This window comes from Triturus cristatus, chromosome 8, assembly GCF_964204655.1.
Source record: "Triturus cristatus chromosome 8, aTriCri1.1, whole genome shotgun sequence".
NCBI classification, from domain to species: domain Eukaryota; kingdom Metazoa; phylum Chordata; class Amphibia; order Caudata; family Salamandridae; genus Triturus; species Triturus cristatus.
In genome coordinates, this window is record NC_140591.1 from 1,131,017,184 (window position 1) to 1,131,034,400 (window position 17,217).

Here is a 17,217-nt window from a genome sequence, read left to right on the forward strand (position 1 = left end):
AATGTTTTCACACTTTACATATAGACCATGAATCTCTAATCTGATGCATATCAGACTGGCAATCATGACCCTCCCACAACTGGATTCCTGCTAATCCATAAGCATGCACTCCGTTTGGAACTGCGACGTACTGTGAAGTGCACACAAGGCAACGGACTGCACTCTTTAAGCTCCATAAATAAAAGCATTCTAAGAGGACTCCTGTTCACAGATTTTATTTGATTATATTTAGTATGGATGCTTCCAGTAGATACCAATATTTCATTTTGCATAATAGCAACAAGGGGTTTGGCCCTAAACGGCTGGACAGGGCCGTATAATTAACAAGAGAAAGAGTTGTCCTAGCTGTCGCATTCAAATGCTGTTAAAACAATTTAATAGACTAAAGACCATAAATTCAATTAATATGGACTTCAAGCATTTATTTGCTACTTCATTCTTTTAACCTTAACTCTTTTTCCTGTTAATTATATTTCATTTTGAGCATGACCATTCAGGTGGCCAGGTGAATGGCTGATCCCTGGATGCGCTGCAATGTGTTTGGAGGGGGTGGGGAGCTTGCTTTGGATATTTTAGAATTCTAGAGCTCTGAGAAGGACTCCTAGTTGTTGTAATGATATACACTGGTGCTCATAATTCCTCTCCTGCCTACACATATTTTCCCCACACAGTTCTGCTAAGAAGTACTTGCCTCTAGGCACAAGAAAGGGAATTTTCCCAATGGGGTCTATGGTACCATGCTAAGACCGTTGACATAGGGTAGCAACCACAGCTATACTGCCAAGCACCTGGCAGTACCATTATAGAGAAGCAGGGATGAATATTTTTTTTTTTTTTTTTTTTTTTTGATTGTACGTTCTCTGGGGGGTGCTCCAGATGAGTGTTAAAAGCACAAGTAATATATTATGCACATTACGTCAAAATAAATAACTACTGGTTGTTTCTAGTGCTGATACCTATTATTTCAAACAAAAACTGATTGATTTAATTGAGCAGTTTGTAGTGTTTTAGAGGTAGAGGAGTGGTCAGTGATAAAATGAGATGGGGCTGCTTTTGAATCCCATAGCGGCTGGTCTACCCATTTTAGGTTGGTTGACCGTCGAAGTCCTTTTTAGGTCTGGGTTGATAGCACAGTGGTATGTAAGACGTATTTTTAATAGTTCTCTGAAACAAAACATAGAATGGGCTTTGCCGCCACCCAGAGATGTATCACTGTCTAATCTCATTCTGTTAAAGTTTTGGTGCATCATTTTGCCTTGCAGCAAATGCATTCATTGGAAGACGTGAATGACTACTTTACATCTGAAAACTATACTCCATTATCATGCTTTTTGTCAAATTCATGTTTTTAATTTACAATATGTATTCTATACAGAAAGCAATCCTTTTTTAATAATTTTTTCCCCAGCACTGGCAAAGCCAGTAGAGGAGGCTTTAGTGTGATAAACTGCATTCTGTGGATGCATTCAATGTAAACTGCATTTGTGAATGCTTGCATTTGCATGCATTGGTAAGCCAGTCCTTTTTGACTTTGCCATTTCTTTGTTGGGTGGAGTCAATGAGCTGGAAGAGCCCGCTTATAATTAAATCAATGTCCTTGTTTTTACTACTGCTACTATTATGATTGTTGTGAAGACCATTAGGAGCAACGTAAATAATTGTATGTTTTTATGGTTATGTATCAGATACTGAGCAAATGGATTAGCATGTTTAATACTGTTTTAATGCAATTAGATATTACTTTATCGTTTTGAATATTTGAAATGGAAAGCTGCATTTTTTAGGCTATTTCAGGGAAAGGATAGCGTGTTTAAGCAATGAAGCATTAAGGGTGCAAGGCACTTTGAAAGTATGTAGAAGTTATTAATTGTACAGCAACAAGGAAGGTTGCCACATTGGCATTTGTGTTTCAGGTTCTGTTTGTACATAGAGGAATTGCACATAGCCTATGTGTGAACCTCCCGTGTGTTTTTTTTGTTTTGGCAGGACTCTGTGTACCAATCAACCAAAGCCACATCCCAAGCTTCCAACCTCCTTCCAAGCACTGATTCTTCTACAGTGCCTTACCGTACAAGTGACCTGCAACAGGAAGAAAGAAAAAAGACTTTGGAAGTGGTCTTGTCTAATTTGCCAGGAGCCAGTTTAAAAAGACAACTTTCAAGCAATTCAGGCGATTTACAAGCTGTGGAAATGCCAAGCAAATTTGTGAAAAAGGGTTGGTTTTAAATTTTCTTTCCTTTCACATTATATTTTTCTGTGTTTTTCCACAGTTTCTGTTTTTTATTCAGAATAAAACTCCAGAATGCATTCTCCTTTTACCCAGCAATTGCCCAGTGTTATCAATGATCCTCTGAGCACAACTCATTGTGTTTAATGGGAATCGATGCAACAATTGGACATTTGTCCTCTAGCTGCCATGTACAGCTTGCCATCTTGTAAAACAGTTAAGTTGTCTCTGCCTTCGTTTTTCTTTTTTTGCAGTACTGTTTGGGGAATAGTCCAATTCCTACATCTCTTGCAAAATTGACTCCAAAATTAATATTTTCAGTTTCTTCCTGCTCACTCACTTCTCCGGGTGAATGATAGTGTAACACTCTACAGCCACAACCCCTCCTTCTACTGCATGCTTGTAAGGCCCATCATCCAAGATCATCCTCACCAAAGTCTGAGCAAATACCTAAAGCTCTTCCCTCACCTTGTTTAAACACTTCCCGAAGTCTTCATGCTTAGTGTGTGGTCTTGACTTGATCTGAAGGTTTAATGTTTTTAATGCCATGGAGGCCTACACCAGTAGTGACCAAAGAAAGGCTGTGACCGACAGCACATTGCACAGGATATAGACTTATTCTCCATCATTCCCCTCCTAAAAGTGCCTACATGTGCCACTAAAAACCTCCATGCTGCCTTCAGTCAGCCTGAGCAACAGCAGAAACTGCCACCTCCCCCAGTAGCAGCTTTGTATATGTTTGATCATCCCTACAACCGCATGTCCATAAATTGGTATGAAAGCGAACATATTGGGTCTGAAAAAGTGAAATATTTTATGCAAATATAGTCTCCATATGCTAAGGCCTCATGATGTGGTAACTTCCTAATGAAGAGCATCTGTGTGTTGCATTTTTGAACATGAAAGAATGTGTGATGGATCAGATTAATTATTGTTTTTTACATAAGCAATCTGTATTGATTTTTGAGTTTAACATAGTATGAAGTGTTACATCCAATCAGCTGAGTAAGGGTGGACAAAATAATGAGATTCATTTTATGCACGAGAAGAACCTTTCAGCCTGTTTCCTCAGACTTCACCCAAAGTAATGCAACTTAGGCCCCCAGATCTTTAACTGGGCATCATTTGTAACTGTTTTCTCCGAATAGTATGCTTTTATGGTGGTATTATTTACACCGACTAAAGCTGACTTGACTAGACTGGGCATCCCATCGCCTGATATGTTCCCTCTTCAATCTGAGAGCAGTGGTTCATACCTCTCAGCCATTCTGCAAAGGATAGCACCAATACCATGAGGTATAACATTTGGCCAATAGGAATCCAAGGCCCACCCGGTATCTGCCCGCTAGAGCCCTCCCAACCTTCCATGATCCTGAGGAGTCTCACCTTGGGAAAGAGTTCAAAGTCACTCAGTACCTTACTTCAGTCCACAGACACACCGTTGAGCTCTGGAACCTCCTCGACACCGCATCCCCAGACGTCGCCTTCCTCACGGAAACCTGGATGAACGCCTCCTCAGCCCCCGACATCGCCATAGCCATCCCGGACGGCTACAAGATCATCAGGAGAGACCGCATCAACCAGACCGGAGGAGGCATCGCCATCGTACACAAGAGCACCATTCGCATCTCGGCTGCGTCCATCGACACATTCGGCGCTGCCGAATACCTCCACTTCCAGGTCCACATCGACCCCCAGACAACCCTCAGAGGCACCCTCATCTACCGACCCCCGGGACCGCGGGCACAGTTCTGCGATGACATCACGGACTTCATCAGCCCACACGCCCTCCACTCCACCGACTACATCCTCCTTGGGGACCTCAACTTCCACCTGGAGAACAACAACGACCGCAACTCCACCACCCTGCTGGACAACCTGGCCAACCTCGGTCTGAAGCAACTGGTCAACACCCCCACGCACCAAGCCGGACACACGCTCGATCCTATCTTCTCCTCCAGCAAGTACGTCTCCTTCAGTCGCTCCACCGCACTCCACTGGACCGACCACAGCTGCGTCCACTTCAGCTTCGCAAAGAACACGGCCCACCACCACCCGAAGCAGGTTCCACACAGAAACTGGAGCAAGATCACCGCCGACCAGCTCACCACCTCCCTCAGCCAGAACCCCCCCAGCCGGACACCGGACCCTAACACAGCAGCCTGCAACCTCACACAGTGGCTGTCCACTAGCGCCGACAACCTCGCCCCACTGAAGGACCCACTCATCAGGCCGAGAAGCAAGAAAGCCCCCTGGTTCACCGACGAACTCAAAGACTCCAAGAAGGCCTGCCGCACCCTGGAGAAGACCTGGCTCCTCGACAAGACCGCCGACAACATGACCGCCCTCAAACTCGCCACCCGCAGACACCACCAGCTCATCCGCACCACCAAGAAGAAATCTCTGAAGGAACGACTGGACAAGAACGCCCATGACAGCAAGGAGCTCTTCAACATCGTCAAGGAATTCTCCAACCCCATCACCGGCAACAACGAAATCGCCCCCTCACAGGACCTCTGCGACTCCCTCGCTTCGTACTTCCACCACAAGGTCGCCGACATCCACAACAGCTTCGGCGTTCACCCCCCGCACCCACCGATCGAACCCACGCACCCAGCCACCATCCTCCGGACATGGACCGAGGTGACCCCTGAAGACACGACTCGCATCATGAACACCATCCACTCCGGATCCCCGACCGACCCGTGCCCTCACCACGTCTTCAACAAAGTGGCCCCCACCATCGCACCCCACCTCCGAGACATCATCAACGCCTCCTTCAACACAGCAACCTTCCCGGAGAGCTGGAAGCACGCCGAACTCAGCGCCCTTCTGAAGAAACCAACAGCGGACCCGACCGACCACAAGAACTTCCGCCCCATCTCGCTCCTTCCCTTCCCGGCCAAAGTCATCGAAAAGGTCGTCAACAAGCAACTGGCCGCCTTCCTCGAGACGAACGGATCCCTCGACCCGTCACAGTCGGGATTCAGAACCAACCACAGCACCGAGACCGCTCTCATCGCAGCCACCGACGACATCCGTGCCCTGCTCGACAACGGCGAAACAGCAGCACTCATCCTCCTAGACCTCTCCGCTGCATTTGATACTGTCTGTCACCGCACCCTAGTACAACGCCTCCACGACACCGGCATCCAAGGGAAGGCCCTAGACTGGATCACCTCATACCTCTCCGGAAGAACACAGAGAGTACGTCTGCCTCCTTACCGCTCGGAGGCCACCACGATCATCTGCGGCGTCCCGCAAGGATCATCGCTCAGCCCTACGCTCTTCAACATCTACATGAAACCTCTAGCGGCCATCGCTCGCCAACACAACCTGAACATCATCTCCTACGCCGACGACACCCAGCTGATCCTCTCCCTCACCAGAGACCCCGACACCGCCAAAGCAAACCTCCGCGAAGGGATGAAAGACGTCGCCGAATGGATGAAAGACAGCCGCCTAAAGCTGAACACGGACAAGACAGAAGTCCTGATCCTGGGACCATCACCCTCCGCGTGGGACGACTCCTGGTGGCCCCCGGCCCTAGGCACCGCACCCAAACCAACGGACCACGCACGCAACCTGGGCTTCATCCTGGACTCCACTCTTTCGATGACCAGACAAGTCAACGCCGTCTCCTCATCCTGTTTCCTCACACTCCGCATGCTCCGCAAGATCTTCCAATGGATTCCGACCGAGACGAGGAAAACAGTCACCCAGGCCCTCGTCACCAGCAGACTGGACTATGGAAACACCCTCTATGCCGGAACAACAGCCAAGCTACAGAAGAGACTCCAGCGCATCCAGAACGCCTCCGCCCGACTCATCCTGGACATCCCTCGACGCAGCCACATCTCGAGCCACCTCAGAGACCTGCACTGGCTCCCGGTCAACAAAAGGATCACGTTCAGACTCCTCACCCACGCACACAAATCCCTCCACGACCTGGGCCCAAGGTACCTCAACGACCGCCTGACCTTCTACTCGCCCACCCGCCAGCTACGATCCGCGAACCTCGCCCTCGCCGTCGTCCCCCGCTTCCAGAGAGCCACCGCCGGAGGAAGATCCTTCTCTTACCAGGCGGCAAAGACATGGAACTCCCTACCGGTCCACCTGCGGCTGACCCGGGACCACCTCGCCTTCAGGAAACAGCTCAAGACCTGGCTGTTCGAGCAGTAGCAGACCCCCTCCCCCAAGCGCCTTGAGACCCTTCCGGGTGAGTAGTGCGCGATATAAATGCCATGATTGATTGATTGATTGACCTTAGAGAGTGTTGCCTTAACTTTATGCCAGTATGCCAGGATTATTAAACCAACTATATGAAAGAAAACTCCTGTTTTAAATTATATCTCTGAATGGTCACTGATTGTTGTCTACCCATCCTCGACAATATCTCACGGGTGTAATAGGTTCTATTCAAATATTTAAATTGCATGAGGCATAGCAGAACTGAGATCTCCAGTTCCCAGTATGACCGCATAGCTTTCCTCCATTACTCATCCTCCTCCAGTTGTCCCAAGTTATTCTCTGTGACTGCAGACCCGAGCATCAGTCGGTATCATTCACTACCAATAAGCAATGTGTTGGTGAGATACCGCTTTTTTTTCGTGTTCATTCATTTCTATCCTCCATACCGCTTAATGTATTTGCTGCTAGGTGCTTGAGAGATGATGTATAAGGTCTGTGTGGGCAGAGAGAGAGAGGGTAAATGTTAGCATAATAATTTATCAGAGTATGGAGAATCTAAGGCAAGCAGAAAAAAGTGAGCATGCAGGTTATATGGCCTTTTCTGACCTTGATAATAATAGTAGTTGATGTTTCAACCATCAATGGGTTGATTAGCTTTCAGCAAATGAAGCCACCTACAGAAGTAGTACAGCATAACAGGTGATCATGCAAAGGAAGCAGACACCCTTTAGGTGAACCAGCTATCAACATTTTGCTTATGCTTATGTATGGTGGCACATTGCAGGGCAGAGAAGTTGGTTAAAAATATGTGAAGAAACGCACTTAAAATCTAAATGCCAAATCTAACCATGACTTATTTACTTTTCCAGTGTGCTAGGTATTTTTGTTGGCTTATTGACTTGCATAAGTGTGCACTCGAAATCACCATTTTAGCAGTTGGTACAATGCAAGTAACGTCCCTCATTTAATCATTGCCGAATAACTAATAAATTGTGTGTATTGATAAATTATCATCTCGTTGTTGACCACTATGAATCAAAGCTCGGTCTTTTACAGGTCAAGAATGTTAATGCCAAGTCTGTTATTTCTTTACATTCTTAAAACATTCTACCGTCCTTGGTTAAATTGTCACTGACTGTAAGCTCACTTCATATTATTTTAATTCTTTATTAGATGCAGAAACTTTGCCTGAGAAAACTGTGACCACCTCAAGCGTCTGTGAAATTTCTCTAGTCCACCTGGATAGCTCGGACTTTGAGTGTTCTCTTTGTATGAGGTATGCATTAACTTTTTCTAGTCTTCACAGATGTTACCAAGTAATCCTCTGACTTTTGAAGAAAATGTAAAACTGAAATTTAACCGCATTGCTTTTGTTTACAGCACTTTAACCTGACTCATATCCCTTGGTCAATGGTTCTTGGTTTTGCACACTTTAACCTGACTCATATCCCTTGGTCAATGGTTCTTGGTTTTGCACACAATAGATACTGTTATTGTTAACATAGTGTTAACATAGTCTTCAGATGCATGAATTCCACACACCCTTCAATAAGAGATTATCACATCACAAATAATCGGTCGTTATCATTTGAGATGGTTCTTTCTCTGTTTTTGGTGTGATTCGCGACTTCAAAGACATAAAGCACATTAACAACACCCTAGAAAGTATTCAAACCAAGTATCAAAATCACAGAGAACTAGATAGTGAATGCAGAGTGATAGGATTAGTACATAGACCGAGATAACAGAGTAGAAGTGAAACTAACTGCAGGTTCACCAATGTTGTTAGCCTATTGGCTATTCATAGACCAGCAAATAGTACCCTAAAAAGTGGCAGCGGAAGTATACAGGTCAGCCAATCAAAAACATTGCAAATGGGCAATGCTTCAGCAGAGGGACAAACAAGAAAAGGAAGCTAAGCTGTCCAGTAATAAGAAAGGAAATAAGAGTGGCGATAAAGCCAGCATGTGGCAGCAGTGTTTGGGATAGTCCACAAGAGGTCTTTCAGGACTTTAGCATGAAATCTGTGCCTTTTGCCGCAACGTAGAGGGAGTTTTATTTCTCCTCTTAGTGCAACAGTTAGTGTTTTAGCACAAACAGCAACTTTGTGTTTAATTGAATTTAGCCTGAGGGTAGTGAGTGCATGTCCTAAAGGTTATAGTTGTTATTAGTAACCTTTTTGTTCAGAACGGCTATTTAAGTTTTGCCTTTGTACAGATGTATGTTTCTTTCTGTGTAGTTGTGCTGTCTGTTTTTTTGGAGCTTTGTTGCGTGGTGTATTTTTCTTGGCAACTAGGTGTGGAGGATGTGTTGTTACTAGGGGTATTCTTGTTTTTTGTTTTTATATACGTGCCAAAAGTGGTAGAGATTGTGATACCATCATGTTTATTCCAGCAACGAAACGGCGGAAGATGTGATGCCATGTGTATTTATTGTGTTGTGCACAACTTTGAACTATTGTGCATAGAGGAGATGCAGTCTAACTAAGGGTGTTCTTGTGGTCTGCATTGCGTTGATTGAAGAGTTGTCTCTCTAAGGGGCAGGGTTCACATTTTTTATAGAGAGTGCAGTCTCCACAGGGTGGTAGCTCTATTCTTAAGTGTGGAGAGTACACATTCCATTAGGTGGGGATGCCTAAATCTGTTGCTATGCTTGGAGGGTGCGTTCCCTGCTGGGTGAAATGCTTTATGTTGTTTTGCATGGGGGTTGTGGATGTCTGTTTATATGTACGTGAAGGGAACTAAAACCACTCAGTAGGATGCTTGATAATAGTGTGGCTTTGTTAAGAGAGTGGATGCCTCTCGAGGACTCCCATTTTAGTGTGTGTGGAGGATAAAAACTTCACTGTCAGATTCCAAGTTTATGTGCAGGAAGATTGCGAACTTCTCTTCTTGAGATGTCCATTATTGTGATATACATAGATGATGCAAACTCCTATCGGTAGTCAGCCTGTCATGGTGAGTGGTTTGTTCCTCACAGTGTGGTGCATTTCTCATACAGGAATTTGAGCTTTCTGATTCTATTTTCACTACGTAGCACTGGTGACTGTGGGTGTAATATGAGTAATTGAGCGAATGTTAGGAATATTGAAGGCGTCAAGAGAAGAAGGTGAGAGAATGAAAGGACTGATGGTGTTGAATGATGGTTACCCTGTGTGAGTTAAGTTGGAGTGCTTTTTATTTGCTTTTCTTTGTGCTTGCTTTATTGAAATGTATTCTGATTTGTACTTTCTGAAGGATGATTGTTGTTTGTCGGTCATGCCCTTTATGCTATTTGATATTTGTTTACGCAAGTATATTGGATGTATAGTTTAATGTATTCTTTTCATGTGGTTCTGTGTGTTGTTTTTTATTATTTTGACTTCTAGCGTTTGCATAGTGTTTAATACACCTACTGTTCCCCACAAGTGAACTTCTTGGTGGGCAGGAAAGAGGAGAACCACCCTTGTGTATGGGTGGGAGAGTGTGTTTATATTATTTTCTGTGTGGGAAAAGTTGGAGGTTGTGCATTATGGTTAAAGGGCTTTGCGGTTGTGTTGCTACGCTTATTAATGAAATGCGTCAGAAAGGTGTGAAATAAATAGTGTGCTTATAAATCTAAAACATCCCTGTATTGTTAATCAGATGGGCAATGTGATGATCTTAATACTGGCCAAGTGTATGGGAATAGCCTGGACTTTACAGCTCATCTGACCTCGAGGATGTTGTGAAGGTTTCTTGGTCTTGCAGCATTCATTTCCAGAGCACAGCCTTCTGTCCTGAGCAAAATAAACCAATAATACTGAACTCTCTTAAAGAGGGATCTTCAGAAAAGGGAGCAGTCCGGAGCGGAGGTCCTTCTTTTGTACTATTTTACAAAGTTTACACTGTAAGGTTGGTCTAGTACCATGGAAGGTCCAGTGGGAGTGCAGTGTACCTTTAAGATAAGTCTTGCTACCATCGAATAATAAAGAATTGGTGGAGTGATGTGATGTGGATGCAGAGGTGTAGACGCTGGCAGATAAATTCTGGAGTCTGCAGATCGTGCTTAGGAGCATCCTAAAATCTTTTTGCATTGTCTAGACAGGTGAGAACCAAGTTGTCACTGGTACAGTTTGTGGAAATTCAAACTGCTGAAAGATAGCACAGGAAGGAGGAGGATTTGATCAAATAAATTACCTGTGGAATATTGAGAGGCTGGAATAAATTATCGTTCCCAGGTTCCTCACTACTTTGGAGGGATTTAGTGACATTCCAAGTTCCAGGAGCAAAAGTGCAGAGTGACGGTGCTGGATCCAGTTTCCATATGTTCGAGGCATGTGGGCTGCTGAATTCATATCTGTGCATAGATCGCCGCCTAGTGTTGGGTCCGGATGTTTGCACGTTGTTGTCCTGGAAGAGTCTTCGAAGTATCCTTGGATAGGTGACTCCTCCCCTGGACTACAGTGACATGGGCATCCTCTCCATCCTCAGATTGTTTTTTTCCGCCATTGGGTTCGGATGTGCTATCTTAGCTCAAGTTAGGAAAATATTTGGTCGAGGCCAAAAGGCCTTTAGTTCGCGTTGGTACTGTTTATCGATCGGGTTTCGATAGAATTTTGTTAGTTTACTAACTTTCGGCACCGACTTCTTTCGCATTTACCTGACCATCGACTACTTCGACGATGGAATCCAGGACGCCATTCAAAAGGTGTCTGGTGTGCAATGCGAAGTACCCACACATCGACGTCCATCCGGTGTGCAACAAATGCCTTTCGCCGGACCACGACGAATCGACATGCATGGCCTGTGCCCGGTTCCGTTCCAAGAAGACTCTAAGGAACCGAAGAGCGGCGAGACTCGAGGCGCGGCACGCGGCACCGGCCCCAACAGACATCTTCGACGAGGCCGACGTCGAAGAATTAGAAGTCATACCATCCAGTCCCGTTTCCGAACACGACCCCGGATCGGACGAGGGCGACGAGTCACTCTTCCACAGAGGTGAAGACGACACCGAGGTAGGAGACGACGAGGAGGCCTTAGGGGCCGAAGAGAGTAGCTCCAATGATGAACAAGGCCTACCTGTTCAAACCGAAGAAACACCAGCGCCACAGCCTTTGGCTCCGGTCGAGGGATCGCCTTCGGGCCTTACCCGAGACCCATCCCGTAGTTCCTCGGCCCCGCCCTCGGGCCCGGCCTCGGACGTTCAGCAGCAGCCATTGCTGCATAAGCCAGCTGGTTTCCCTACCACAAAACCGAAACCGAAAGCTGCTCCGGTTCATACGAAACCGAAACTGAAAGTAGCGCTAGTGGGATCGAGGCCTTCGACGCCAACGCAACGCGTCGGCACCGACCGCACCAAGAGGGACTTCGGTGCCGAACTGGAATCGGGCGACATCGGAGTCGACAAGCGGAAAAAGGCCATCGGCACCGAGAAACCTACTCGGCTACCGACGCCAACAACACCGAGGGCAATACCGCCCGCTTCGCCTCGCGTCGCTCCCTCGACGACGCCGATGCCTCACCTATCGAGGACGTCGACGGTGATCTCCACACCTCGACTCGAGGACCCGCCGGCACCGAAAAAATCCACGCCCGGCTCTACGAACCTGCCCGGTGCCAAAGCCTCAAAGACGCCCCAAGTGCGGCCTGCTGCGACGCAAAGCAACAAACCAAAGGCGGCCCTCAAAGACCCGTCGGGTTCCGGCCCGATCGGAGCTCCAGCAACCTCTACGGGGCCAGCCAACATTACCTTCGGCTTGCCTCCGTCAACAATCCCGAAGATGTTCCAACTCAGGACACGGGTTACCCAGACTCCGGTTCCACCGGACGAGACGTCTCCGTCACGGGTCATCGACGCCGACACTGGCAGGATGATTCTCCACGACCGAAGAATAACTTCGGAACCGCCATTGGACCCTTTCAGGATCCCACTAAAAAGGAAGCTGCCGGTGGAATCAGAACCTCTCCTTTATGAACCGTTCCATTCCTCCTACCAGGATCCACGCCGGTTCTCCCCCACGCGCTCCGACACGGATGCATTGGAGGACTACATGGATGACCAAGCACCCTACCATGTAGACACAGACCCTGATGACCAGCAGGACCCTGATCAAACTTGGGGCGACCCTGCAGACCCCAGTGCACCTCTCGATACACAGGACCCACAACTCTATGGGGCGAAAACATCTCCCACGGAGGATACTGCGGCTTTCAACGCTCTTATTGAACGTGCTGCAAATAACCATGGGGTACAGCTTCACTCAGATACCATCGAGGATGACTTTCTAATGGACACTTTTGCATCCTCAGAAAGGCATGTAAAAACTCTGCCAATGCTGAAGGGGGTCCTCAAACCAGCTAAGGACATTTTCAAGGAACCCACCAGGGCACGAGTGATAAACCCCAGGATTGATAAAAAATACAGATCAGCACCTGGGGATCCTACTTACATCAAAGGACAATTACCACTCGACTCCATCGTCGTAGCGAATGCTCGCAAGAGGGCACACTCGCAAACGACAGGTGACGCTCCTCCCCCGGACAAAGAGTCCAAGGTGCTAGAGACCTCCGGCAAGCGAGTTGCCGCCCAGGCTGCCAACATATGGCGCATAGCCAACACTCAAGCGCTCCTCGCTCGCTACGATAGAGCGCACTATGATACATTGGAACAACTACTCCAACATCTCCCTGACCAGTTCAAAGAAGGTGCAGAAATTCTTATCAGAGAGGGGCAGCTACTCACAAATGCTTCCATCAAATGTGCACTAGACGCTGCAGACACGGCTGCCAGGGCCATAAACACAAGCGTCATGCTGCGACGACATGCCTGGCTACGAATCTCAGGATTCAAGCCTGAGGTACAAAATAACATACTGAACCAGCCCGTCAACCCCGACTATTTATTCGGCCCAGAGGTTGACACCACCCTCGAAAGATAAAAAAGGACACGGACACTGCAAAGTCCATGGGCGCCCTCCAAACTCAGTCCTTTCGGAGCGGCTCCTTTCGTCGCCCCGGAAACAAGGGGGCAGGTAGAGGACAGGGGTCACAACCAACGTATAACAAAGGCAATACACAGACCACCTACGATAAAAACACCCGAGGTGGATATCGTGGCTCCAGTACAAAGGGCAGAGGACGTGGCTACGGCAACACCAGGTCCTCCCCCAAGAACAAGCAGTGACGCCCTCTCCCTTCCTCCCGACCACATAACACCTGTCGGGGGAAGACTACAAAGGTTCCTGTCCACGTGGAACTCCATCACCACGGACAGGTGGGTCAAAGATATTATAAAATACGGTTACTGTCTGGAGTTAACCTCCACTCCACCCACAATACCACCAAGAAACCGTCCTATGTCCTCAGAGCACTTAACGCTCTTACAGCAAGAGGTGCAAAGTATGCTTCTAAAAGGCGCTATAGAGGTCGTCCCCATCCACGAGCAGGGTACAGGGGTGTACTCCCTCTACTTTTTAATTCCAAAGAAGGACGGGTCGCTCAGGCCTATATTAGACCTGAGACCCCTGAACCAGTACATTCTTTCGGAGCACTTTCACATGCTCACCCTACAGCAAGTCCTTCCGCTTCTCAAGCAGGGAGACTTCCTAGCCTCACTGGACCTCAAGGATGCGTACTTTCACATACCCATCCACCCCTCACACAAAAAATACCTCAGGTTCACTGTTCAGGGGCAGCACTATCAGTTCAAGGTCCTTCCCTTCGGCGTGACAACAGCGCCCAGGGTTTTCACGAAGTGCCTAGCTACGGTGGCAGCACATTTACGGAGGCAGCATATACACGTCTACCCCTACCTAGACGACTGGCTCGTTCAAGCGAAGTCAGCCCAGCAATGTGCAAGCCACATGTCCCGCACCATTCACCTTCTTCACAGTCTGGGATTCTCACTAAATTACCCAAAGTCCCATCTCCAGCCCGCACACGTACAACAGTACCTAGGTGCGACTATAGACACTCTGGCGGCCACAGCTCAGCCAAATTTAGTGAGGATCAACAGCATACAACTGCTGATCTCCAAGTTCAAACACAATCACTCGCTTCCAGCGCGAGTGTTTATGCAGTTGATAGGCATGATGGCCTCCTGCATCTTCATAGTCCCGCACGCGAGGTTACATATGCGCCCACTTCAGGAGTGCCTAGCACGTCAGTGGAATCAGGCTCAAGGACAGTTGAAAGAACTAGTGTTGGTGAGCGGTCGGGCATACAACTCTCTGCATTGGTGGAATCCACAAAACCTTTGCAAGGGCCGACCGTTCCAAGAGCCTGTTCCGCAAATAGTACTGACAGCGGACGCGTCTCTCCAGGGATGGGGAGCTCATGTACTCCACTACACAGTGCAGGGACTATGGACGACACAACAGAAGAAGATGCACATCAACCTTCTGGAACTGATGGCAATCTTCCTGGCCATGAAGGCATTCAAAGTACATCTGTGCAACAAAGTCGTGTTGATCCGGACGGACAACATGACTGCCATGTACTACATACAGAAGCAGGGAGGAACACACTCTCCACAGTTGTCTCATCTGGCTCAGAGCATGTGGAAGTGGGCCATTCAGAGGAACATGTTCCTCATGGCGGAACACCTCCCTGGCAAGGACAACCAGATGGCGGATCTGCTCAGCAGACACAGCCACCAGATGCACGAGTGGGAGTTACACCCATCAGTACTCCAACCGTACTTCCAGCAGTGGGGTCATCCAGAGATAGACCTATTCGCGACAAGCGAAAACGCAAAATGCCAAAGCTTCGCCGCCAGATTCCCACATCCGCAGTCGCAGGGCAATGCGATATGGATGAACTGGTCCGGCAGATTTGCGTACGCTTTTCCCCCAGCGCCGCTGATACCGCTGGTGGCTCGCAAACTACGACAACACTCCCTGACACTCGTCCTAGTTGCTCCCACGTGGGCACGCCAGCCGTGGTACACCACCTTCCTCGAACTCTCCGTGGTGCCGCATCAAAGGCTGCGGATCAAACCCGCGCATTTAACGCAGAACCATGGAGAGGTTCAGCACCCAGATCCGCAACAGCTGAACCTGGCGATCTGGCTCCTGAAGTCCTAGAGTTTGGCTATCTCAACCTGCCACCTGACTGTATGGACATCATCAAGGAGGCCAGGAGACCCACTACCAGGGCTTGCTATGCAGCCAAATGGAAAAGGTTCGTCATTTATTGCGGTAATAATGACATCAACCCGCTGGACGCATCCATCCACAACATCATCTGTTACCTCTTACACCTATACCGATGCAATCTGGCGTACACCTCTATACGTGTCCATTTGACCGCAATATCAGCCTACCTGCAAACCAGGCAGCACCTCTCTCTATTCAGAGTGCCTGCCATCAAAGCATTCTTGGAAGGGCTCAAACGGGTCATTCCACCTAGTCACCCACCGGCTCCAATGTGGAACCTCAACTTGGTCCTCACACGCCTGATGGGTCCACCCTTTGAACCTCTACACTCATGCGAGATTCAATTCCTTACCTGGAAAGTGGCCTTCCTAGTAGCGATCACTTCCCTAAGAAGAGTTAGTGAACTCCAGGCACTAACCGTTCAAGAGCCATTTATTCAGGTTCACGCCAACAGGGTCGTACTACGTACCGACCCCAAATTCATGCCCAAGGTAATATCGCAGTTCCACATGAATCAGACTATTGAACTGCCCGTTTTCTTCCAAAACCCACAAACTGTTGCAGAAAGGGCACTACACACACTAGATGTACGGAGGGCCCTCATGTACTACATCGACAGGACTAAACCATTCAGGAAGACAAAACAACTGTTCGTTGCCTTTGCCCCACACCACAAAGGTAACGCCATCTCCAAAGCAGGGATAGCCAGATGGATAGTTAAGTGTATTCAAATCTGTTATCAAAAGGCAAAACGCACATTAACTATTCCACCACGAGCCCACTCAACACGTAAGTTGGGGGCTTCCATGGCCTTCCTAGGAAATATTCCCCTGCATGATATATGCAGAGCAGCCACATGGTCCACTACACACACATTTACAAAACACTATTGTGTAGATGTGCAATCAAAACAGCAGGCAGCTGTAGGACAGGCTGTTCTCAAGACACTTTTTCAGACCGCTGCAGCTGGCACGGGTAGCCGCCGCTAATAGAGGGCACTGCTATGTATTCTATGCACAGATATGAATTCAGCAGCCCACATGCCTCGAACTGAATATGCTACTTACCAGTATGCATCTGTTCTTGGCATGTAGGGCTGCTGACATTCATATCGCCCTCCCTCCTCCCCGGCGCCTGTCGCAGCTGCAGCTCTCAGAATTACTGCAAGCATGGTCATCACTTTCTGTATCTACTCCATCACTGCCACAATGGCGAAAAACAATCTGAGGATGGAGAGGATGCCCATGCGCACTGTAGTCCAGGGGAGGAGTCACCTATCCAAGGATACTTCGAAGACTCTTCCAGGACAACAACGTGCAAACATCCGGACCCAACACTAGGCGGCGATCTATGCACAGATATGAATGTCAGCAGCCCTACATGCCAAGAACAGATGCATACTGGTAAGTAGCATATTCAATTTGGCTCTCAGGTTTGGAGGAGCTAAGCTTAAGGTGGATGTGCTACATCAACAGATTCAGTGCTAGATAGTCAGGAACTTTGATACAGGAGCACAGTTTTTTGGGGTGTTTACAGTTTGAGGCATAACTGTAACAAGTGAGATTGAAGGATATCATTATGTCTGGTAGTGTGCTGAGCTTTGTGTTGTATACAAATGGTACACTTGCGTCTGAGTATATAGTAAATGTTACTACTGAAAGGTAAAATTGTATTTGTGAGATGA

The 17,217-nt window shown here is 47.8% G+C and overlaps 1 protein-coding gene across 1 annotated transcript in view; it reads left to right on the forward strand.

Moving 5' to 3' along the window:
- Positions 1–17,217, forward strand: part of LONRF2 (LON peptidase N-terminal domain and ring finger 2) — a 264,732-nt gene that overhangs the window by 144,572 nt on the left and 102,943 nt on the right. The window contains exons 5-6 of the mRNA XM_085622770.1: positions 1,987–2,215; positions 7,592–7,694. Coding sequence (XP_085478896.1) covers positions 1,987–2,215; positions 7,592–7,694 — 332 coding nt within the window. The remainder of the gene's footprint in view (positions 1–1,986; positions 2,216–7,591; positions 7,695–17,217) is intronic.